The sequence below is a fragment of the Staurois parvus genome, unplaced genomic scaffold (assembly GCF_062004578.1).
Source record: "Staurois parvus isolate SC_StPar_1 unplaced genomic scaffold, SC_StPar_1.0 ptg000576l, whole genome shotgun sequence".
In the NCBI taxonomy this organism is placed as follows: domain Eukaryota; kingdom Metazoa; phylum Chordata; class Amphibia; order Anura; family Ranidae; genus Staurois; species Staurois parvus.
Window position 1 is genome coordinate 2897652 of NW_028318372.1, and position 27097 is coordinate 2924748.

At 42.3% G+C, this 27097-nt stretch overlaps 1 protein-coding gene across 1 annotated transcript in view; it reads left to right on the top strand.

Moving 5' to 3' along the window:
* CDK6 (cyclin dependent kinase 6) overlaps positions 1 to 27097 on the top strand; it is a 225328-nt gene that overhangs the window by 126708 nt on the left and 71523 nt on the right. The window contains exon 4 of the mRNA XM_089692120.1: positions 479 to 646. Within this exon, the coding sequence (XP_089548246.1) occupies positions 479 to 646 (168 nt within the window). The remainder of the gene's footprint in view (positions 1 to 478; positions 647 to 27097) is intronic.

The window sequence follows — 27097 nt, forward strand, 5'->3', positions numbered from 1 at the left end:
TTAAAATTGTCGCACCACAATGCACAGACATGGCAGTGTGTATTCCTCCAAGCAGCACCATGTGCACTTGTAGGTGGTTGGTTGTGGGGTGGTAAAAAAACATCCATGTGGAAAAGCCTAAAGGTCTTTAGTAGGGTTGGGCTTAGGGCTTTGTGCCAGCCACTTGAGTTCCTCCACACCAAACTGGTCAAATCATGTCTCTATGGATAAGCTTCATGCACAGGGGCACAGTCATGCTAAAATGGAAGGGAACCGTCCCCAATTTGTTACTTCAAGGTTGAAAAAGCACAGTTTTTGGCTAAATGTCTTTGTATGGTGTGGCATTAACAATACCCTTCACTGGAAACACCTGAACTCAATAATTTGTAGGAGTGTTCACATACTGTTGTCATATACGGTAGTATATTCGGTTCTAGTCAATTGGTGGACACTGAATACCAACCTGCAGTGGTAATTGCAGCCTATTCTTACTTTTCAGGACATGATGCACCAGCTCCTCCAGGGACTGGACTTTCTCCATTCACACAGAGTGGTTCACCGGGACCTCAAACCTCAAAACATTTTGGTTACCAGCAATGGACAGATAAAGTTAGCGGACTTTGGCCTTGCACGGATCTACAGTTTTCAAATGGCACTTACATCTGTGGTAAGTCAAATGGGCTGTCTTCTATTTGAAACATTTCTTGAAGCCATATTTCTGGAAATTGGTGCCTATTTGCAAGATGTTTTTCTTTCCCAGTGGATGAAACGGCGAATTTTAGAGTAGTCACGAGAAGGCTTAGGCTTAAACCTGAATTTTACATATAAAAGATGTATGTTATTGCTTTTTTTAGTTTTATTTACTTTAGAATTTCACTAATATATAGCAGTTAAAGAGGTTAAAGGTCACCTGATGCTTGATAGTTACTGCCTGACCAAGATGGTATACGTTGGGTGAGGTCAGGATGTTGACAGGCCAGCAACTGTCGGACATCAGGTGACGTTTGACCCTCAACTTGCTTCAGCAATGGCAGTTCCTGTATGTCTTTTCTGTCCTTTAACAAGGAACATTTTTGCATCATTACACTTAGTAGCCCTCTACAGACTCTTGAGCCATGTATCTGAGTGACCAGGAACCAACTTAGGACTCTATTATGCCAATTTTGTTTTGACAGACAAAGTCAAACTCTAGTAATCTGCCACCAACACCTCCTTATTGGTCTCTAAGAGTGACAGGCAGACTCTCTGACCATCTGCTAGGTTTGGGCCAAAGCTTGACTTGTTGAGATTTTGAAGAAAAGAATTTCAAAAACAGTAACATTAAAATTGGATAACAATTTGAAGCATTTTGTTCCAGGCAATATTTCACTTCTTCTTTTACTTTATTATGAACATGTCAAATCTCATTGCATTTTGCTTATTATTCAAACAGGTGAACGCAACTTTCACTTATCTTTGCCTTGAATTTTTATTCCACCTTGCTTAATTAGATGTAATCAGTTTATAATGGAAAAAAAAAATTTGATTTTTCGAGGTCTAAGATCTGGGTTGGTAAATCCCTTCAGTGCACACAAAGTGGATTTCTTTTTTGTTAAGGAATATATATTTAATTTTTTGTGAGTTCGAAATATAGAATTAAGATCTCTATGGAAAAAGGGCAAGTGTGCTGGTTAGCTTAGTGCTGCCTGGTCTCTTCTGTGCCCACCACGTCCTGCCTGAAATATTATGCAATATTTTGGCAATCTCTAAGTTACACCATGTATTGTGTTTGTGCTTATTTTTTTTTTTTTTTTGCAAGCTTGTATAAATATACATTTAGACTGCATTGTATGTAGGAGATAGATTTGTTTTATATTTGAATATATTTTTTATTATTTTAAGAAATTTTCGATAGTGAAAACATGGTTTTGTATAAATTATTAGCGTGAAATACAGTGATATACAAAATCCAAAATCCAGCAAGTTTGGACCATACAGCATTTTCTAGACACATGGTGGGTATTAATAAAACAGGTTCTATCTCAACTGGTGCCATTGCCCATAGCTACCAGCCAGCTTCTCTCTTTCATTTTTTTTCCACATTTCATTTTTTTAGAAAATTTAAAATTAAAAGGTAATTGGCTGTAGTCCAATTGAGACAATTTTTATTAATTCCCTCGTTTATGTCTATATAATAGAATGATCATGGACAAGCTATTAACCACTTGCCTGCTGGGAACTCTCACCCCCTTTCCTGCCCAGGCCAATGTTCAGCTTTCAGCGCTGTCACACTTTGAATGTAACACTGTACCCAAACAAAATTTTTATTATTTTATTGAGACAGATAGAGCTTTCTTTTGGTGGTATTTAATCACCTCTGGGTTTTCATTTTTTGCTAAACAAAAAAAAAAAAGAACGAAAATTTTGAAAAAAAGTTTCTGACAGCTCAGAACGGCTGTGAGAACTCAGCGATCAGCGGTCATGTGATCGCTGAGTTCACTTAGAGCCAGCGAGAGACAGATGCTGCATCCACCTAGGTAAGTAGGATTTGAGAAAAAAAAGGAAACCCTACACTTCTCTTTGAACCCTTTATTAAGACAGTGTTCAAATCTAGTACAACTGATGAGGTGATGTCTGCCTTCACAGTAAATACAGGTTAATGTAAAACATAGCCCTCTCAGTCCCCCAAGAAGTAAATAGAATTTTGCCTTGCGGGATGTTCCAGGAAAGAGCATCTAAAAGGTAAGCCATCTTTTTTAAATGCTATGTAAATATGGACATGTAACAACTTTAAAGGCCAAGTTCCCTTTTTTTTTCTAAACTCCGGCTCCCCTATGTACCTATATACTATTAAGGTACCCCTTTTGCAGAAAAATAAAAGGATTCATTGATTTTTTGAACAAGGTCTTATCTTAGCCCCTGCTGTGTTCCATAGAAAACCTCTAGACTTCCTGGTATGTAGATTTGGGATGTGAAAACCAGTAAGACACAGGAAGGAGATCATCAGCTGACCTCATTAGCATACACACTCTGCACCCATCAACTATGTTTGTACAGCATCCTCAATATCCCTCCAGGCGTACATTTGCCTGGCATTTCCATGTAGGCTGCCACAGCTGCTATGTTTGCATGGCCCTCCAGACTGGCCAAGGCTACATGCTAAACTCTGAGGCTGCATGCGCCAGGGGCCATGGTTTGGACACTCTTGATCTAGTGCAAGGCCCTGCGTGATTGGATACAGAGTGAATGGATAGATAGGTGGGTCTTCCTATTCCATAGTTTTGGTAAACCTGCCAATCAGGCAGTCCCTTGCTCTATATGAGGGCTGTCCAACCCGTGGGCCGCATGCGGTCCCAGAGAGTTTAGCATGCAGCCCATGCCTGTCTGTAGGGACTCTGAGGATGCCGTGCAAGCATAGCAGCTGTGAAAGTCTACATTGACAAGATAGGCTAGGCTGGAGGGATGCGGAGTAAGCCGTGCAAACATAGTTGATGGGTGCAGGGTGTGTGTGGGCTAATAATGTCAACTGGTGAACTGCTTGATGTGTCTTATTGTCTTTCATATCCCAAATCTACATACCAGGAAGGCATGAAGTTTTCTATGGAACACAGCAGGGGCTAAGGTAAGACCTGTTCTCAAAATCAAAGAAAGCTTTTGTTCTCTGCAACAGAGGTACAGTAACCTCCCTGGCGGTATTCCCGAGTGTAGCTCGGGGTAAAGTTTCAGTACCACAAGCGGTAACCCCGAGCTACACTCGGGAATACCATGCGGCGCTGCTCCGGGATCTGTTCTTCTCTTACCTTGTCCTGCATTCCCATGATGTCCCTCCTGCAGTGTCCCTTGTAATGTCCTCCGGCAGATGCCGCCATCTGTTTTCTGGGTTCCGTTCCCTGCAACGTCGGGATGTACGGGGACAGAACTGGCGGGAAATTTGAAAATGACAAAAAGTGACATTCACTAAATTCACTAAAATCACATAGTATAACAGTACTGTATCAAACCATTTCACATACATTTTGTCGCGAGTGCTTTGTCCGGCGCCCTGCCTGCATTTTTACTGTTCTTTCTGCCTGGAAACTGAGAAACGTCCATGGCGTCCAAAAAGCGTCCCTTTAGGTCAAAATCAGTTTTAGACCGGCTAGAGAACAGCGATTAGTAAAGTAGAACCATTTGCAGAATTGAGTGATAATGATTCATGGGGGAAATTTGTCATCAGACACTGAAAACGATTTTGCGACTTTGCTCAGTGATGTGTGAACTTGGCGCTCTATTTCAGATTTCAGTGTTTTTGGTTTGATTATATTATTGAATTAAATGTATTATTATTATATTATTATTTTTATGATTATTTATTACATTATAATTTATGATTTCGTGTTTCAAATTTTAACATACCCGGGATGTTTACTAGACTCTTGTTCGGACAGATTTTAGTGAGTTATTCCTACAAATTACAGGCCTACAATAAAAAAAATACATATTTCCATGCAAAAAAAAGTACCACTTTGAGCACAGAAATATGGACATAATCATACCGCTAATGAGGTTAATGGTATATTGGTACATAGGGGAGCTGGAATTTAGTCTTTAAAGTAGGCATAATCCCAATTTGGCTGCAAAAAGTGTAAATACCATTTGAGTTAACTATACGCCAGTAGAATTTCGTTTGAGCAGTCGTACAGAAATTCTGAAAAAAACATTTGTCAGAGCATTCGATTTCGCCATCAGTCAACTGATTTCATTTTAAAACGACTAAATTTTCATCAGAGCATTTAATCTTGCCATCACTGAGTCTAACTAATTTTGTTTGGCAGGCCTTTATTTTTCTTTTAGACCTGCTACTTATCAGTTGTGAACAGGATCTAATCCTGTTTTGAACCTGATCTAATCCTGTCCTGAACCTGATCTAAACCTGACCTGAACCACTGAACAACTACTTTGTCAATTAGCTATGAAAACGAAGCATCAATTGGCAGCACACATGTGTGAATCCACACTTAAATGGAATCCAAAGCGTATTTGTGCCTAGCACATATGCATTACAATATCTCCAAATGGAAATCACTTCCACAGACAGAATTTGGTTCATTCAGATAAGAAACCTCCTGCTGCTTAAAATTTTCCCATCATTATGTTTGAGAACGATTTGTTACTTTGACCCTGCTAACCATTAGAAAATAGAACAAATGTTTCAAAAACTAAAATATTTGAACAAATCAAAATTCTACTGGTATATGGCCAAATTAGGGCAGCTGTCAAGTATATTCTGTAATCAGGATCCAGTGTGTCCACTGTGGGGTCCAAGTATCTCCCAAGGAGGCAGACATAGAGAACAACATTGAAGAAAAAACAAAGGGAAAAATAAAAGACAGTAGGAAAAGAGATGAAAAATTATCTGTGGCAGGGACATAGGTCGGTTTTAAAGAATGTAAATTTTTATCAGAAGCACTGACTAATTAGGAAACATCGAGGTCAGCCACCCTGTCAGTATGACAGAAGTTCAGATTATGTTTCAGTAAATGTTAGTCACATAACGCTTCCCTAGTACCGTCTACCAATATTGAACACATAATGCACCTCTCGGCTCAAGAAATGAGCACAATGGACCTAATTTATGATTCTTTCTAGAGAAGAACTGACTCAGATCACGATTCCAATAGCAGTCAGTTGGGCTCTTCCAGTGCAGAATTGGAGAATGAGAACCAAAATGCAAGTCACGCAAGTTTTTAGTTTATGGTTTTGTTCTAAAAACAAGTTTAAATTACTTTTCTAAAAGTAGAACTTCAATTAAACCAATCCAGTTAAAGATATGGTCTTGTAGTCTTCTACATATCAGTGTGTGAATACCAAAATTCTTGGTTAATTTTCTTATGCTATAGTTATTCCTCTCATTTATTAACCACTTGCCTACCGAGCATGTACCCATATGAACATTTTATGAAATTTCAATCATTTTTTCACACAAATAGAGATTTCCTTTGGTGGTATTTAATCACCACTGGGTTTTTTATGTTTTGCACTATAAATGTTTTTTCATTTATAATGCAAAAAATAAAAAACTCAGTCGTGATTAAATACCACCAAAGGAAATTGGTGGAAAAAAGTTTCTGCTATAAAATTTTGGAAATAAATCAATAAATCCTGATGTACTGATCATCTCATTTCTTGACCACTAGGACAGTATAAATACCCCCCAAATTACCGCTTTTTGGAAAGTAGACAGTCCAAGGTATTTAATAAGAGGCATGGTGATATTTATGGAAGTTGTTTGAAATTTTTTGTCATAATTTTGTGGAAAATTTAAGAAATTAAAAAAAATGTTTCCACAGTTTTATTTTTTTACATACTGTCACCAATGCAGTACAGCGTCATGATATAACTGGTGCAGTGGTGATCAGGGAAACTGACTGGTGACAGTATGTTAAAAATAATAATTTTTAAAAATGTTTTACATTTTTTATTGCATTTTTTTTAAAATTCTACTCCTGTGACTAGAGAAATACAATGTTACCATAGTAACATTGTACTACTCTGGGCAAGTGATCAGGATTTTTTTTTTTTTTTTACACATTATGATTGCTTATACTAATGAATTTTTATTGGTATAAGCAAGCATTTATAAAGAATGAAACTGATTAATTCAATAGTTTTTGTTGTGATCAGCTAAAATTGGCCACAGCTGATCACATGCTATGGATGGGCTGTGATTGGCCCAGTCTGTACATGTGACCATTGTGACCAATCACAGCTAGCAGCACAGTTGTAAGAAATGAATGAAAGGAAGCCATTCATTGTTTACAACTGTCATGTGATCTGCTGTGATTGGTCACAGCGTTCATATGACACTGGCAGCAGGCCGGTGTAGTGATCTGTCATCGGCTGTGTTCGGTGGACACAGCTGGTGACAGATCGCACTGGAGCATGGCCCATGGGGCACGCAAGGCTTGATCCTAATTCTAAGGATAATAGGGATCCCGCTCAGCTGTCATGTTACATTAGGCCAGGCAGGAAGGAGTTAAACTACACTAATAATAAAACCCACCAACCACCTTCCTATTTCTAGGGCTGAGCCCAACAACATGGAAACCCAACGAGCTATAGCAACCACTCACTCTCTAACTGACCTTTGCTGGTCAACATAAGACTTCTCTTTGAGTCCACCACTCTTGCTGTCAGGTCCACCACTCCTGCTGTTCATACTCTCTTTTTTTAAATATGTTAAAACAGTTCTTGACAAATTTGCTTTGAACCTTGGAGCCACCAAAAAAAAGTTAGGAGACTGTTTTTTATAACACTAAGCTTTATTTTCAACGTCAAATACCAGATCCTAAATTTACACATGAAGAAGACTAGAACCAAACATCATAGGCATTTAACTTATGCAGATAGTGAATATATTATAATGTGACACCCCAGATGTTTTATGCAACGTGTCACTTTTTTTCACTTGGCTTTTTGCAGCCATGAACATGCCTTGTACTTTTAGAATTAAAGTACCAATGGTCAACAGCCTTTGCAGGATCAAAATCCTTCACTGATGGTCCACTCATGTTGGCCATTAACAAATCACACACAGTTATGTCTCTCAGGTTTTGCCTATTATCCTTCTTAGGATCGCTAGTACATTTAAAATCGTAATAAGTGAGCGATATTCTCCAGTCTCTGACTATCCCTCACGGCTATTACAGTTTTAAATGTACTAAGTTCTTAAGGGTTCTAAGCAGGCTAATAGGCTGAAGTTGTTGGGGCTAAAATTTGTAATGTGTGTATGTTGTAGTGTATAACATGCCGTGTGAGCTAAACTCTGCTCACCTCCCTTCTTGTCTCCAGCCCCGGGCTCGGGGACTAGCAGGGAGGAGGAGAGGTGAACCACGATGCGCACGAATTGGCTGATGCCAAAGGAAAGAGGAGTGTGGGAGAACCTTTCTGCACAGCATCAGCGGATCTACTGGGGGAAGGGGCGGATAATACATGGGGGTGCCGGTATGTGAAGAAGAAAGAAATACTTTAGCTCTGCTGCAGTTAGGCAGCAGAGGTTAAGAGTTTTTTGTTTTTTTTTAGTAGATGTTAAAACTAAATCAGCTACCCAGCGCCTGGAACTGCATGTGCGGGACGTCGGGCTATGGGAATTGCTCATGCCTGCCACCAACAGTGAGTGGCCTGACAAAAGCCCAGGCGCCAGGAACACAATTTTAAGTCACCATGGCGACCTGGCACCTGGAATATGTCAAGCCCCGTGGTACAATTTAAAGACTTGTAACGCATGGTTCACCCTTCTGGTTTGCACATCCTGAGGGACTGAATACGTGCCCGTCCTAATCTGGAAACATGATGTGACCTATTTCTGTTTTAAATGATAGATGAAATCAGACTGTTTTTAGTTGAGGGATAGAATCCCACTTTTATTGTGAAACTCAAGACTTGATAAAGGGTTAAAACAATTATCATTAGTAAAACGTGTTCTGGTCTGTACAAAACAAGCTGGAGGGTTGACTTTGGTCCCTTGTTGCCACTTTAGACATGGCCAGTCCAGGCCAGTCAAGTCCACTCCAGCCACCAGTTGAAGATTGGGAGTTATTGGGAGTTGTAGTCTTTGTGGATACTGTTATGTCACTGACAAAGACTTATAGATTGTAAGCTCTAATGAGCAGGGCCCTCTGATTCCTCCTGTATTCAGTTGTATTGTAACTGTACTCTTTGTCCTCACATTGTAAAGCACTGCGCAAACTTTTGGTGATCGATAGATATATATATCTCTATATCTATATTTGAGGGTTAGGGACTGATGTGAATGTACAATATGTAAAGTGCTGCGTAAATTGACAACGCTATATAAGTACCTGAAATTATATATATATATATATATATTTATATATATATATACATATATATATATTAATAAATCCTATAGAATAATAATAGTGTATCCGCCTGTTTTGTTCGCATCTTTGGAAATTAAAGAGCTTGTGCATCACTTAGTATCACATGGTAACTGGATTTATTACTTGTTTAGACTGTCATACTGGAGCCATTAATTAGGTAGACCATCCAATCATTGCATGGCATATGTGGCCAGCTCAAGGGTGGCCATACACAGGGTGAATAAAAGCAAACCCCATTTTAACAAGCTTGTAATGGTAAAGCTGGTCATAGATAAATAGATGTTTGGTGAGCAGGGACCCAGACAAATTTTGAAAATGGTATGTAGGCGCAACCAGGTCAACAGCGCTAAAACAACCCAGAACGTAGAAATACGTGTGCCATGTATTGTCCCCCCTATTGTACAGCGCTGAGCAAACCCTTTGGCGCTATATAAACTCGTAGTAATAATAATAATAATAATAAGTTCATATGGTGTGCAAATGTCCAGTATAGTCTGTTCACTAGGGCAGGCTTATTATGATGAGCAGAAGCAGGCTCTGTGTGTGATATCCAGGAAAGAAGAAAAGGGGAAAAGTGTAGACTGTATAACACCTTTAATAAAAATATAAAATGCCAAATGGCCACTCACATAGTAAAAAAAAAATGGCAAGCTCATCACATAAACGAAGTCCGGGATGCTAAGGATGGTGACCACCACAGTGCCACCAGGGCCCGCTGCCGCAAAGGTGGATGTACAAGGAAGCAGCTGGAATCCTTCAAGATGGTGCTGGATTGCAGCGTGGCCCTCTGCGGGATGACGTCACCAGGACAGAGCAAAACAGTGACACATGCCCTGTACCACCTATGGGCATGTGCTCTCCTTCATCAAGCTTAGGAGACCTAGGTGACGAGCCTTCTTATATAGCCGTACTGTCATGGGACTGCAATGCCCATCAAAATGCCCAAACTACATAATATAGAAATTTGTGTAAAAACCATCTATAATGAATTAGCAACTGCTAAAATGCTTCGCTAATCAAAAAGCAAGTAATAATGAATGAGGGATACATTTACATAAAAATCATGCTAAGTTTCATATTCAAATAAATTAATAAAAGCTAAATATATACCAGTTCATCTGGATGTACAGAAGAGACACATCGTGACAATATAATGACTAAACAACCAGACATTTTTCGACCCATCTATGGGCAGGCTGGTTGTTCTGAAGGTGATCTTCGATCTACTTCAGGACAACCAGCCTGTTGGGTTATTTTTCTGATGAAAACTGACAGCAGCTATTGTATTCTGATGGCTGGGAAGCCTCCTGCTGTCAGAATACAATAGCACAGCAGGAGGGATTCCCCCATCAACTCTGTCTGGGTTGATAAGGGAATAAAGCATTTTTTTTTTCATTCAACCAATGTTTGAAGGAAAGAAAATTGCGTAATGTATGGCCAGCCTTAGATGGTAAGGAGGGCCACAGAAAACAATTCTATGGAAGAATAAAGGAACAAGGCCTTCTATGCACAAGCACCACTAAGGCCCACCAGCTGCAGCGGGAAGGAAGATCACGGGGCAGGCTGATGTCCCACCTACGCCATTCAGATGTTGCATGAAGGTAGAGTAATATAGAATGTTTTATATTCCTCAGATTTCACCTAATAGTAGATCTGTCTATACATAATACAACATATTTCTGCTCAGAAAGAATGAACTAAAACAAGCGACACGGCTGCGTTAAGGCACTAAATTCGCCCCTTTAACTACTTCCTGACTGTCCGGCTCTTGACGTAGGCTCTGAAAATACCAGTAGATGTGAATAGGCCGAGTTCTGTGCGCCCTATCAGTTCTTGTGGGAAAATATGCTTCAGTGACTTATTGGCACCAGCACTGGAATGTGGCATTTAAAAGCACCTTTTTACAGTGGGAAAGAATTTGGTGAAGAATAAACAATGTAAGCAATGCTGAACGGACCGCGGACATCGCATAACCCAGGAAACTTGTTCATGCCAGTCATTTACAGAACTCTGAACAGGCAGATTTTTAATGTACTTTCCTTAGAGTCAGAAAAAATAAATAAATAGCAACTCAGAGGCTGATCTGTGTTTTGTTTTTTTTTTAACTTAAAGCAAACAGCTGAATACAAAACTGAAATACGGGAACTCTGTGCAGCCAGACTTGCAAACCAGAACCCCCTGCCAGACAGCACAGTTAGGTCCTGTACTCCTGAGACCACCCAGCACGAGAATATATATATTTTTTAAGTGCTCTGCATTTTTCATTCTGTTTATAAGATTGTGTTTTCCTGCAAAACTTGCAGCTTGCCTTGCCAAATGGGCAGGATTGTTGTTTAAAGTCCATCTCCCACTCATCCCGCTCCCACAATCACTTATCCTGTTCTCACTTATCCCACTCCCACCATCCTGCTCTTATCCATCCCGATCCAACTCATCCCACTTTCATCCATCCTGCTGTCACTCCTCCCACTCCCACCATTCCAACAAACTGTCAGGATTGTTGATTCAATTTCATCTTCAGGCAAAATAAGGAAATCCCTACCTCTCATCCCACTTTCACCCGTCCTGCTCCCAACCAACCCACTCCTACCCATTCCGTTCCTACTCATCTCGCTCCCAATCATCCTTCTCCCATTCCATCCCGCTCCCACAAATCCCGCTCTCAACCATCACACTTTCATCCATCCTGCTCTCATTCATCCCACTTCTACCCATTCCAACAAATTGTCAGGATTGTTGTTTAAATTCTATCTCCAGGCAGAATAAGGAAATCCCTACCTTTCATCCCACTCTCACCCATCCCACTCCCACTCATTCAGCTCTCACCCATCCCACTCCTACCCATTCAGCTCTCACCCATCCCACTCCTACCCATTCCGCTCCTCATCTCGCTCCCAATCATCCTGGTCCCATCCATCTCGCTCTCACCCATCCCACTCCTACCCATTCTGCTCCTACTCATCCTGCTCCCAATCACCCTGCTCCCATCCATCTCGCTCTCTCCCATCCCACTACTACCCATTCTGCTCCTACTCATCCCACTCCCAATCATCCTGCTACCATCCATCCCACTTTCACCAATCCCACTCCTATCCTCCTCTCTCCCACCCATCCTGCTCCTATCCATCCCGCTCCTATCAATCCCGCTCTTACTTCTTCTTCTGCCACCCACTCTCATTCATCCCACTCTCATTCATCCCACTCTCGCTCATCCCACTCCTACTCATCCCACTCCTACTCATCCCACTCATCCTGCTCCCACACATCCCACTCCTACTCATCCCAATGTCACTCATCCCACTCCCACTCGTCCTGCTTTCATCCATCCTGCTCTCACTCATCCCATTGCCACCCATTCAAACAAATTGTGAGGATTGTTGTTTAAATTCCATCTCCAGGAAGAATAAGGAAATCCCTACCTTTCATCCCACTCTCACCCATCCCGCTCCAAACCATCCCTTTTTATTCTTCCTGTAAGGATTGTTGTTTAAATTCCACCTCCAGGCAAAATAAGGAAATCCCTACCTCTCATCCCACGCCCATTTATCCAGCTCTCACCTGTCCCACTCCTACCCTTTCCGCTCCTACTCATCCTGCTCCTAATCATCCTGCTACCATCCATTCCTCTCCCACCTATCCTGCTCTCACCCATCCCACTCCTATCCCTTCCCACTCCCACCCATCCTGCTCTCACCCAACCCACTCCTATCCCTTCCCACTCCCACCCATCCTGCTCTCACCCATCCCACTCCTATCCCTTCCCACTCCCACCCATCCTGCTCTCATCCATCCCTGTCTTACTCATCCTGTTCCACCCACTTTCATACATCCCACTCCTACTCATTCCACTCCTACTAATCTTGCTCCCATCCATCCTACTCCTACCCATCCCACTCTCACTCAATCTTGCTCCAACCTGCATTAACCCATCCTTCTCTTATCCTTCCCCACTCCCACACATCCCGATCTCAGTCATCCCATTCCTGTCCCTCCCTACTCCCTCTCATTCCACTTCTATCCCCCCGACTCCCACCTATCCAACTCCCACTCATCCCGCCCCTACCCATCCTGCTCCCAGTTATCCTGCTCCTGTCCATCTCACTTCCCGCTTCCACCCTTTTTTCTTCCACTCACCCCACTCCGACCCCCTTGACATTAGAAAAAAACCTTCCTAAAGCCCTTTTTACCTGCCTGAATTTGTCATGATGTTACCCTCTGTGGCACCTCTTCTGGTAGTAAGGACTGGTGTTCCACTGCTTGCCCCCAACTGGCCTTGCCGCTGATGTCAGTGTCCCACCACTGTAGTCTTTAGGACTCTGGGAGAACCCAATGGGAAGTGTCCACATCAACAGGCAGTGACATGGGCACCCGAAGAAGGACTCTCCCACTCTGCAGTGAAGAAGCAAGAAGACTCAAAACTTGGTATCTCGGGTGACTGCAGATGCTGTTGAGTGTTTAGTGGCATTTAGCTCAGTTTTTTTTTATTATTGAGCCTGAGGGAGATAGAAGGCGTTGTTTGGGGATGATGGACATCTATAAAGTCAAACTTCAGTTAGCTGAAAAAATGTCAACATGCCCTGCCTTCCACCTACACACAAACACTTCAAGAATTTATTGTTCATTTTGTCTAGGACAGGGGTAGGCAACCTGCAGCTCTCTAGCTGTTGTGGAACTACATTTCCCATGAGGCATTGCAAAGATTACAAAACTGACAGTTACAGCTATGACTTGCAGAGGCATGATGGGACTTGTAGTCCTGCGGCTCTCAGGTTGCCTACCCCTGGTCTAGGAGGTACAGGTGAAATACTTCATTTCTTGATCCTGCAGCCTTCCTTCCTACTGTATGACCGGTCCCTCAATGACATTCTTTTGGAACGCACCCTCCCCCCCGCCTTATGTCATGTTATTAGTTTTGTAAAAACTATTGCTAAAATACAGTGTGGAGGAAGGCATGCAGTCAGCTTAACCGGTTATGGATACTGGACATACTACACATGCCCACAAAATGTCATGAAAGTACACAGGGCATATGTAGTACGTCCTGTCCTTCTACCACTCCCCCCTCACATTTGACAGGAACTCTTGACTGTCAAAATCATACGGATTTGCTGTGTAAATACAGCAGCTGTAATAGGTGCTGCTTTCAAATAATGGGCCATTGAACACAGCGTTTGTTAAATAGAGACATTCAAAGTAATATTGTTACTTTTGTATTTACTCCTTTTTATTCATCTGCATTTCAGTGGGATGAGTTGCATACGATATCAGTTAATGCAACCTAACATTAAAAAAAAGTTCCTAATTAACCCCTTCTTCCCCATTAACTATCAGTTTATTAATATTTAAACTGTTTTGTTCTTATTTCTTTTTTGTAAATTTTTTTTGTGACACATTAAAAGAAAAATAAGAAGTTTTATGTCATTTGTTAACTCTGCAATGCTTTTTTTTTTTTTTTCAAAAACTCAGTTTTATTCAGTAAAAGGCACGTCACACATACATGGCAACAATCAAGCAATCCGCAATGCTATTTTAGTTACACAGTTAGACATAGGGGTTTATTTACTAAAGACAAATAGACTAAGCACTTTGCAAAGTGCAATTTCACTCTACAAATGCAGTTGTTCCCAAGCTTAGTAAATGAGCAGAATCTCTGCTAACTTCCATTATCCAATCAGGTGCAAGCAAAAAATTCAGTTTTTTTTTTTATGTTCCTTGCACATGATTAGGTATTGCTTACAAAGTGAAGCTTTAGCTCATTTACTAAGCTCTGGAGCAACTGCTCTTCCAGAGTGCAATTGCTCTTTGCAAAGTGCACAGTCTATTTGCCTTTAGTAAATCAACCCCATAGTTACAGTTAGTCAGGTTGAAAAAGGAAAAACTCAATTAATTTAAAAAAATATTGCCAAGTAAACGGGCCCCTAGCAGGAATGTAAAAATTGCTCTGGTTCACAGGGGATGTACAGTTGTGATAGCTGAATTGGTCAATATACAGAACTACTATCACTTTTTAATGGAGCACCAAAAAAGAGAAAGGAGAGATGGGAGCAATGGGCTCAGAAGCTCAGTGGATGAGTAGGAAGGGGAGAGGTCTTCAAGCGAACTTGTCACTGCTTTATAATAAGGTCCCCCTCCCCCCACTCAAAACCTCTTTGTTGCCCCCCCCCCCCCATCCAACCGTGTTCGCCCGTTGTGATCTCTGTGTGTAATTCTTGTGTAATCTTTCTTTTAGTGTTGAGGCTTACACCGAGTTCTTCTCTCATACCCCATGTGACAGTATTTGAACCTGGCGATTGGCCACTCGAATCCGTGCCCTGCGCCCCATGAGGGAGGGGTGAGTGTTGCTTGCTCCTCCATATAAGGAAGCATTGAATATTTCCAAGGTCTCCAGAAGTCAAGTGGTGGGTCATGGTGAAGGTAGATATCAGTGGGGGTATGGGGAGTTGGGTGACCATTACTTGCTCTAAATTGTCAAAATGACACCTTCTCTTTAGCATCACCTGGCCAACCCTATCTTCTCACTAAGTTAGTTGCAAATGAGAGGCATCAGCCTAGTGGTCCAGAAGCATGAGAAACAACTGCAAAGAAATCAGAAACTAAGACTACACCATGTCCTCATTTAGTTGTCTGGGTTGGAGACAGGAAGGAAAATTTCTCCTTCTTTAGACAGAACATTGGGCAAATACAGTAATCTACAACAACCAAGTCAGCTCGATTACATGTATGTGTAGAAGGTAAAGTGCTGTAGGTAAGGGGTGATATTTTTCTGCAGTAGTATAAATTCTGGAAATACCAATACCTTAATGCAAACACTGTATGCATCCAACTATAACATCAGTACTTCCTCAAGACAGCACAAAAAGAAGCCTCTGTGTGTATGCGAATATATAATTACCACATTTTTTCATATGCTTGCATGTCGGTCATGCGGAATGAAATCTTCAGGTCTCTTAATGAATGATTATAATATTCAATGCGTGTTTCATCATGTGTTCACATCTACTGTTGGACATACAACTAATCAAGTGTCTGCTTTCATTTCCTAGCCTGCACTGGACTAAGGAAAACAAACCTGATTGGTTGCTGATGGCTTCCACCCTCCTCATTATAGTAGGTACTTCATACCTATACAAATTTAAAGGAGAAGAATGGGATTAAAAAAATGTATATACCCAAGCATAACTCCATGCTGCAGCAACTACGTAATTCTGCATCTGTTCTATGTCGGCTCTAAGACCGAGAACTGAGAAATTACATGACTGCTGATCGCTCAGTCTGCTCCAAGCAGAGATAAGTGGTTATCAGTCACCGCTCTCTGGTCTGCTCCTCCAGCACTCCCCGATGCACCAGTTTGGGGTGGGGTTGAAAGCAGCTGGTGCCGGATCTCAGCTGTGTGCTGGAAGGTAAAGCCAGATGTCAGTGGGGTGGATCCTGACTATATTCTAAAATTCTAATATTGTTGGGATGCTTTCCAAGCCTGGAGCAGCTTTAGCTCCTCAACTGATAGTGGGCAATAGCAGATCAAATGTAACTGTGCTGCTTTGACCAACAAGAGAAGTATGCCAAATTAAGCTTTGGCAATACTTCTCTTTTAAGGCCCCTATCATTTAGACTTGGGAGAACTGTCTGGGTTTGCAACCACTTAAGACCATCATCTACAGACAATTCTTCATTGGTCGCTTTTTCAACAGACTCCAACATTTACAGTCCATTGGGTTAGGGACTCTGCTAAAACTGATGGAGCTTGATGGATACTTCTTGTGTGTGCCATTCCATCCCCCTTCATCAGGACTGGAGGAAGGGGGAATGTATGCCCCCCAAAATGTCTTGACTGTCCTTTACCTTACTTCTTGTAACCAGTTGAACAATAAAGACTTTGGACTCCAAAGGATTTCGCATTTGGCGCTCTATGTTCCCTATTACACTTGGATTTCTCAACACGGGTAAATGTCCTCTCCTGGAGGATCCAGTCTTTATGGTGAGTTGTCAAATACAGGCCAGTTGGGCTCAATTAATTACTTTGTCCACATTTTAATAACCTTTGAAATGCTGTGTCCGGCACCTCTCTACCACTACCTTTTATGAACAATTAGGGCACATTGGGATCTTTCACTTTGCTGCTTGGTGCCCATTTGTATATGTTGTGTCAAGAAATAAGGACCTAGCTCCCTGGGACTTTTAGTTTCTATGTTTTGTTTTTTTTGTGCAGGTATGCCCTCCTTTTTTCTTTTTTGCAGTAATTTTGCTTCCCTTGGGGGGTATTTTGGGTTATTTTTGCTCTGGTTACTCATCCTTCGATGGTCACTGCTTTGGGAAGTCCCAAGGTCAAGATTCTATCGGGGTGTGTCCTTCAATGAATGTAAGAGAAACAGGATTTTTTTCACCCTTTAGTGGAGACTGAATGCGGAGGGTGCATTTGAATCTATGGCATCCCCCCTGACTTCTTTAGGAGGTTTCTCTAGGTTTTCACCAGGTAAGGATGTATGTTTTTTCTGCTCCTGGGGGGCATATGGGGATATGTCTTGTGCTAAATTTGCACCTGGAGGACAGCTTCTATCTCTAGAGGCTTTATAAACTGCCTATGGGACATACTGTACCTGATGGTATGTGTTGTATTACCCACTGCCAATTGTTGGTTTGTTAAGCCTGCTTTTTTATAACTATGTTGACCAAAAATATATTTACCAAAAAAAAACATAATTTTTTTTCTACTCACAATAAAATCCTTTTCTATGAGTTCATTGAATGGCACAGCTCGTCCCCCTCTGGGTTTTTTAGCTACGTACTGCTTTGTGACTAACTAAGCTGCCTGTAGCAGATGGGGGATTTGGCCACCGACAGAGGCCGTCCCTAGACGATGTTAATTTTTTTTTTTCTGCCTAGAGTCCTCCTCATGAAGGCGGCACATTAACCATACTGTCAAGATTCTACCGGGCTGTGTCCCTCAATGGACACATACATTCACCGACCACTTTTTTAAGTACACCTTGCTAGTACTGGGTTGGACTCCCTTTTGCCTTCAGAACTGCCTTAGTTCTTTGTGGCATAGATTGAACAAGGTGTTGGAAACATTTCTTAGAGATTTTGGTCCATATTGTCATGATAGCATCACCAGTTGCTGCAGATTTGCTAGCACATCCATGAACCATTGATACAAGGCAGGATGGATTCATGCTTTCATGTTGTTTACACCAAATTCTGATCCTACCATCTGAATGTTGCAGCTGAAATTGTGACTCCCCAGACCAGGAAACGTTTTTGCAAACTTCTATTGTCCAATTTTGGTGAGCCTATGCAAATTGTAGCTTTCATTTTCTGTTCATAGCTGACAGGGGTGGCACCTGGTGTGGTCTTCTGCTGCTGTAGCCCATCTGCTTCAAGGTTCAATGTGTTGTGCTTTCAGAAATGGTTGTAACAAGTGGTTATATATGAGTTACTGTTGTCTTTCTATTATCTCGAACCAGTCTGCCCATTCTTTTCTGATCTTTGACATCAACAAGGCATTTTCATCCACACAACTGCCACTCTCTGGATATTTTCTCTTTTTTGGACCATTCTCTGTAAACCGTAGAGATGGTTTTGTGTGAAAATCCCAGTAGATCAGCAGTTTTTTAAATACTCAGACCAGCCCATCAACAACCATGCCTCGTGCAAAGTCACTTAACTCCCCTTTATTCCCCATTCTGATGCTTGGTTTGAACTTCATCAAGTCATCTTCACCCCGCTTAGATGGCCAAATGCATTGAGTTTCTGCCAGAACAAAGTGAGTGTAGATGGTGAATCGAAACAAAAATCCAGCTTTTCTTAAGTTTCTATCCTTGCCTGTGCCCCACTTAGGGATCTTTACACTCACTGTCCCATGGAGGTGAAGAGTCAAAAAGGGAAGTTAGGGAAAATATCTCCCGTTGGGATACATCCAGCATTGACAGTTCATGTTGAGTCCAACACTTTAAAAAAGTTTTGGATGGAGGTGAGCTTTAAGGGATACAATGCAGACAGAATTCCCAACCAGATGAAAGAAAGGGTTACCTGGAACGGACAAGGCCTGGGCATTTTAAGGAATCCGCTCTGTACTCTGTCCTGGGAACTGGGGTATAAAAATCATTACACAACTCTTGTTTATCATCACAGATCATAACCCGTGGGTTGGCATTCTCTGAATTAGACTATGGAGTGACTTGAAAAAGCAGTATTCATACACGGCACTGCCTGACAAACCACACTCTGCCTAGATGTGGAAAAAGGGCATTCGGAGCCGGGTGCCCTGCCAGATCAGGAGGCCTCCGACCACTCGGTGTTAAGACAGTCGCAGACAGCCAATCCTCCGAGGCCCCCACTTCAGACATACAGACAGCCTTCGTTTACATTGCGGGCGTAAGGACATTGCAGCCCGGTCAGCTGGTGGCATGTGAGGTTTGGAACGATCATCTGATGCAGAATTAAAACTGGCGCTGTCACGTTTGTCCTTTCTGGTGTTTATCTGGGATTTAAAGGACCACGGCCAATAGATTATATAGGACGCAGATCATATATACACATATTAATTAACACTTCTATGAAAGAGAGCTACCAACACCACCGGGAAAATGTAGTTATTACTTAAAGGATTTCTTTATGTGATGTTCATATCTTTCCTTGCTGTGCTAGTGAGCCTATAATTTATCCGTAAATATCAAACTTAACAGGTATACAAATATATCAAAGGGTCAGGAGTCCTCCTGCGCTATAAAAGGAAGTATACCTAGCCTAAAGCTTGCAAGACTGATACCAAAACAGTGTTAATCATACATATAAATAGTGTAGCGCTCATACCAAATAATGAATACTAAAAAATATGACAAATACATGCAATGTAGCTCTTCACTGAAATATAAATAATAGAAAATGAAAAATATGAGGAAATTCATACAATGTAACTCTTCATTAAAATGGTCTGACACTATATATGTTTTACACCATTTTAATGAAGAGTTACATTGTATGAATTTCATCATATTTTTCATTTTATATTATTTATATTTCAGTGAAGAGCCACATTGCATGTATTTGTCATATTTTTTAGTATTCATTATTTGGTATGAGCGCTACACTATTTATATATACAAATATATCACCGCTGCAGCACTAAAAATACAAATAATATAAAAATACAATCAAATTACAATTTGAATACATATAGTTCAGTCCCATAAAGAATAAAATGTCTCTTATAATTTGTGATTTTCTTGATATACAGTATAAGGGAACAAAATCCAAAGGACATAAGTAATAAGTATCCAATACCAATACATTGTGCCAGATATCAACTTACCAGATAGGATATCTGAATAACAGAGGTCTGAAGCATGTGGTTTGATCCCCATACTAGATAGAAGAGTCCTTGCCAGACCACATAACAAAATCCTAGACTTCATTGTAGACAACACTACAGTTAAGCAATGCAGTCAGGTCCAAGATCCCCCTCCCCCCAGCCTGTGATTGGACCAGGGGCAGACTGACAACTCATGGGGCCCCCGAGCAATAGGGGATCATGGGACCCCTGTGTCCTTTCCCAAACTCAAAAAATCCTATGAAAAGGGTACTAGGGGCATCTCGTGGGGCCCCCTACTGACCCCGGGCCCTTGGGCAGTGCCCGAGTTTCCAAATGGTCAGTCCGCCCCTGGATCTGCCGCTAGAGGAGTAACAGTATAACCTTGTGCTCTCACCTGTAACTGGGCTGACAGTGTTAGACTGACAGCAGTGTACTAGTAGAGTATCAAGGGCTGCTCTACTCTCTCAGTAATTCTGTACAGTCAGTCTTTTGACCCAGAAAGCTCAGCCCAGTCTTTGGCAGATCTCCCTGTAAAATACAAAGCAGTTGAGCAACATAGCCCGGCTTAGGACATGCCCCGCTCTTTGATTGGATAGCGAACAGAAGCGCACCGAAAAGATCATCACTCTGCTTTTTCCTCCTCTCAGGATCTCTGTGACAGATGGACAGCACCGTGCTATACAGCAAAGCCTGATTGTCTACTGGTGCTGTCCCACCTACTCCCAGTCTGAGCACTGCTGTCCAGGGGACTACAAGAGACTGGTATGAAGACAGATTCAGGTACTTATGCTGATTCTATTTAAAACTCACTTAAAGCTGTAGTAAAGTAATATCAAATAAAGATCATAATGTGCTAGTATTCATAGTATACTAACACATTCTGAGAGACTTACCTTGAAACAAAGTCTACCTCAGCAAGGATCTACCATCACTTTGGACCATCATTAGGGACTCTTCTTCTCTGTTTTTACCCCCCCCCCCCTTTAGTTTGTGAGTATGCATTTTTATGCTTTTAAATAAACTCATGTTTCACCATGGTAATGTACGAAGAGAGTGCGCCCTGTTTTTGCTTTTGAAAACCCTCCAGCAGCATGCTTTCACAGCTGACAGGGCTTTTATCTTCACCCGGTCTTTCTTCCGGGTTCGCGGGCTCCAGCCGCTTGATTGGCCAAGTCGGGTGAGAGTCACGACCACTGCACGGAGCTCTGAAGGAACGACTTGAGTAAGCTGAACCCCTATGACTATGAGCAGTAGCTCAAAACGCGTCAGAGCAGAGCTACAGCAGGTGTGATGCCACGCCGCCGGCGCCACGAGGGGCCCCGGCGGCCATCTTGCTTACGTTTATGGTCAGTAATCCTGTATTTTACTCCTGTCTGTACCACTTACCTGTGAACGGAATAAACATCCTTAAAATACTGCACTATGTGGGCGCCTTTGTTCTTTTGAGCTCCTTTGGGAGCTGAATACACAGAGCAAGCTACATCCATTGCAAGGTGATCCTCAGGTGTGGCAGTGTCGTCAGGGAGTGTGGTATACAGTGACCAGATCTGACCAGATCCTTCTGATGATATTGGATGACCTGTGATTTCTACAGTTTATGCGCTTTCGATTTGCGCATCTGGTGAGTGCGCAATCATATTATCCTATATCACCTGACCTACGGTCTCCGTCATAGGACATCCTTACATCACTTGGGATCCCACCATCACCTCTTCTATGAACTTTTATATTTGATTTCACGATTTCCAGCACTATTAATTAGTAGCGTATATATTTATTTGCACATGATCACTTTAACATAGTATTTATTAGTTTCATGTATTATAGATTCCAGGAGCGCTGCACCCTTTTGTATTGTATGTCTGCACTTTGAAAGGTCTTATATGGTGCCTTTTTTGGTGTACAGCTGCTGTCAGTGTCGATTTTACCTAGCGCTCACTTATTTTTCCTGCATGAGTATGCCGTTCCTTCAGAGAGCATGCGCCGGTGATGTCACTGGCCACCAAACAAGCGGATGTAACGTTTAGGAGGTGTTCATTTTACCTACAGGTAAGATTTATTATAAACGTACCTGTAGGCAAATACCACAAAGCAGAGTTTACCACCGCTTTAAAGTATATGTAAAACCTCATCTCATAAAACCAGCCATTCAGATTGAAATAGAAATGAAAGGGAAAACGTGTGTATAGATATAAAAAACATTCTAAATAGCTTTTTTCCATGTTTTATAAGTGATCACATACCCTCTTATGCAGCTGAGCTTCTTATGCAGCTGAGAACAGAGAGCTGGAGAAGGAGAAACAGCAGGACACTGGTCTTTCCAGTGAGTGGCTGTGCGGGAGGGGGTGGGGGGGGGAGTGTGAGCAGAAGACTGATCATTGGAGGAGAGCAGGGTGAGTTTCCAGCACAGCTAGAGATTTGACCACACTGTGCTCTCATGTCTAGTGAGATCAGATTTAACCACTTCAAGTCCGGACACTTTCACCCCCTTCTTGTCCAGGCCAATTTTCAGCTTTCAGCGCTATCACACTTTGAATGACAATTGCACGGTCATGCAACACTGTACATATATAAATTGTTTAGCATTTTTTTGAGACGGATAAAAATGTATTTTGGTGGTATTTATTCATCGCTGGGATTTTTATTTTGTTTTTGCTATATAAATGAAAATGTCACATTTTTTAAAAAAAAGTGTTTTTCTTATAAAATTTGCAAATCAATCTTTCTTCATCTTGGCCAAAATTTATTCAGTCATCTTTTTAGTAAAAAAAAAATAACTCAAATTAGTTTATAACCAAAATGTAAAGTTATTTCAAATAAAGATCATAATGTGCTAGTATTCATAGTATACAGTATTAACACATTTTGAGAGACTTACCTTGAAACAAAGTCTACCTCACCAAGGGTCTACCGTCACTTAGGACCATCATTAGGGACTCTTCTTCTCTATTTTTACCACCCCCCCCCCCCCCCCCCCCCTTGGTTTGTGAGTATGCATTTTTTCAACATTTTTTTTACATTTTTATTTTTTTTTTATATTAATTATGTCTTTTTTTTTTTTTTTTTACATACTGTCACCCTAGCAGTACAGTGTCACCATAATGACACTACTACTTGTGGGGGGTGATGAAGATTTTTTTTTTTTTTTTTTGTACACTGATTGCTTTTACACCCATAAAGGCTGTAAAAGCAATAATTTCTCCTTCTCTCTGGCTGCATTCTTGGAGCCATTAAGAAATACTGTGTGAGCTGTGATTTGTCACAGCTTGTCACATGGTACAATGCTGTTGTGAATAGCATTGTACCATTTGACCTCTGTGATCCAGCGGCGGACTAACCATTTGGAAACTCGGGCACTGCCCGAGGGCCCGGGGTCAGTAGGGGCCCCATGAGCTGCCCCTGGTACCTTTTTCATAGGCTTTTTTGAGTTTGGGCAAGGACACAGGGGCCCCATGATCCCCTATTGCCCGGGGGCCCCATGAGTTTTCAGTCCGCCCCTGCTGTGATCATTCACAGATTTCACTAGTAGTAAGCAATGATGTCAGGAAGTGACATCTTGTTTACTACTGTTCATGTGATGACTGATTGGCCAATCGGTGATCACATGATTGGGACATCACACAGAGGTCCCGTACAGCGATTGGTGTCGCACGCTCCCAGGGAGCACGCACATACTGGAAATGTGGGTGCCGTTTATGAATGGCAACCCCCTCCTGCACTGCTCCCTTCCAGCTGTTTAGGTACATGGGCCGGACGGGAAGTGGTTAAAGGAAAGCAGAGGGACTGGCAAGAACACCAGGGATTTCACATAAAGGAAGCAATACAAAGAGAACAGGATACTTTTTCATACAAGTACATGGTACAGCAGGCACATATCAGGAACTTTAAATGTTGGGTTTACTTATTCTATAATTTACATGGCTGTAATAATTGTAATAAACCCATAAGTGAATGATAGGATATCTTAGATTTGAGCTTTAAAGATGAACAAGAACTTCTCATACCAGCTGGTCGGTGGCACAACAAAAGTGAGAATGGAGGTACAAAAATGTGTGAAAACTTGTGTTATTCATTCTACAGTTACATAATTTGCATGCGAAGAATGAGCACATGAGCGTGCAGTGGTAGAGGTGGTGAAATTTTTGGTGTGCTTACAGCCACCAGTGCAACATAAAGCATTGAGCAATGACAGCAAAGGAAACAGTTCCAACTAACCTAGGAGAGAAAGAAATGTCATCTACAACAGGAGAGGATATGAAGACTAAATATTTACTGCTGTAGTCACCTGATGAAGAGTTTGGAACATAATAAACATGCAGGCTCATTGTGCTACTAAGAGGTCAGCTTGTTACTTTAAAAATCTCCCATCATGCAGTTCAGACACCCATGTGGTCTAAATCCCTGGTGGCCAACTTGCCGCCCTTTGGTAGATGATGTGCAGTCCTTGGACCTCAGCAGTCTGTAGTGGGAACATTGGTGAGGGACTGAGGGTATTAGCACTGATCTCTACTGGCCTAACATTTTCACAGTCTCGTATTATCTTCTGCAGCTTTTCCCCAGCCAACAATGTCGTGTGTCCTCACTGTCTGCCCCCCATTTCCTTGATTCCTCTGACTGTACTCTCAAGCATTACATACATTGAACATTATGTGTGACCCTTTGGTGATGTCAGGGGACACATTTTAGGCCTGTCTTGGCTTATAAGTTGACAACCACTAGTCTAAATGGTCAAATATGGCTTCACCTACTGGTTGGCCACTTAGGTTTGGTAGATTTAGCTAGCCCTGTGTCCAGCATTGGTTCCTAACATGGTCCCCTGTCTGGGGCAAGGACAGTTGAGAGTCTGTTCTTGGTTGGACAGCTTCTGGTGGAACGTTGTTTAAGTGGTCCTCCTCTTCTTTGGTTTTTACAGTGTGCCTTGGACGCTTTGGCCCTGTGTCTTCTACTGCTTAGTCTCCTGTCTTTTGGCACCCCACACTTCCTATTCATGTACCAGCTTTCCATGTATGCCCTCAGTCAATCCATGCAGTTATAGAGGAACGTACCCCCCACCCCCCTTCCTCCTGGGTTAATTTTGCTTTTAACCCCTTCTTACCTGATTTACCAGGACATCCGGAATTCACATACTCACCTACCCCGCAAATCCAACACCGCCTTACTGTGATTTCCCGCTCAGCCACTGCACACATGGTCCCAAGCTACCATCTTATTTCCAGTTCTCATCATGAGCTGGCTGTCTCTGCCAGGTTCAGATGGGGAGCCCAGGACTGTGGGAACTACATCCTCGGTTGCAGCAGAAGTTACTCAGAGAACATCCGATCACTGATCCCTCCTGCAACTAATGACTTGTGCACTGGAGGACAGGGAGGACATTGGGGGTCTGATAGAACACCAGTGTCTTCATGACCAGGACCTGTCGCCTACACATTCTATTACATAGGGGGCTAAAAGGTGGTGGTTCTTTTTAACCACTTCAATCCTGGGCACTTTCACCCCCTTCCTGCCCAGGCCATTTTTCAGCTTTCAGCGGTGTCACAATTTGAATGACGATTGCGCGATCATGCAATACTGTACACAAACCAAATGTTTATCATTTTGTTGAGACAAATAGAGCTTTCTTTTGGTGCTTTTACTCACCACTGGGGTTTTTATATTTTGCTAAACAAACTAAAAAAGACAAAATTAAAAAAAAACATGTTTCTTCGTTTCTGTTATAAAATTTTGTAAATAAATAATTTTTCTCCTTCACTGATGTGTGCTGATGAGGCTGCACTAAACAGCAGCAATGATAGGTGGCACTGATGGGTACTGACAGGCATCATAGATGGGCACTGAAAGGCAGCACTGATAGGCAGCACTGACTGGCACTGATAGGTGGCACTGATAGGCAGCGCTGACTGGCATTGAGGTGGCACTGATGGGTACTGATAGACTGCATTGATGAGGAGGCACTGATGGGCAACACTGATGGGCATTGGCAGGCATCACTGATGGGCACTGAAAGGCAGCACTGATATGTGGCACTGATAGGCGCCACTGTTGGGCACTGATAGGCGGCACTGGTGGGCACTGATAGGCGGCACTGTTGGGCACTGATAGGCAGCACTAATTGGTACTGATAGGTGGCACTGATAGGCAGTAGTGATGGTCACTGATAAGCGGTACTTACTGACACTGATAGGTTGCAATGATGGCTACTGTTAGACTGCACTGATAGACTGCATTGATGGGCATTGATATATGGGCACTGATGTTCCATCGATTTGCACTGATTGGCACAAATGATGGACACTGAAAGACAGCACTGATGGGGCTGCACTTATAACCAGGGCACTGATGATCAGTGTAGATGTCCCCTCTGAGGAATGCCACTTACCAGCTCTCCTCTCCTCACATTCTCAGCGTAAGGAGAGGACTGCAGATAACCGGCATTTCCTGTTTACATATGATCAGCTGTGATTGGACACAGCTGATCACATGGTAGAGCCTATGTATAGGCTCTTTTCCGCGATTGGTGATCCGCTGTGTCCTAGGAACACAGTGCATCACTGATCACCGCGCCTCCCCCCCCCCCCAGGTGAGCATGTGCAGCTAGAGTGGGATGACGTCATATGAGAGCTCCTGCCCATCTGTCATTTCCCTATATGGCAGGCCGGGGGCGGTTTGAGTGCTGCTCCCCCCACAGACCCCTAATACTCACCTGAACCCCCTCTCGATCCAGCCATGTGCACGGGAGCTTTGGATTTCCCGAGTCTCCCTCTCCTCATTGGCTGAGACAGCAGCAAGAGCCATTGGCTCCCACTGCTGTCAATCACAACCAGTGAGCCAATGAGGAGAGCACAGGTGGGTGAGCCACGGCTTTATGTGACTAATGGACGCATAGAGCAGGGCTCAGGAGTGAGCACGCACCAGTGCCCCCATAGCAAGCAGCTTGCTATTGGCGGCACTG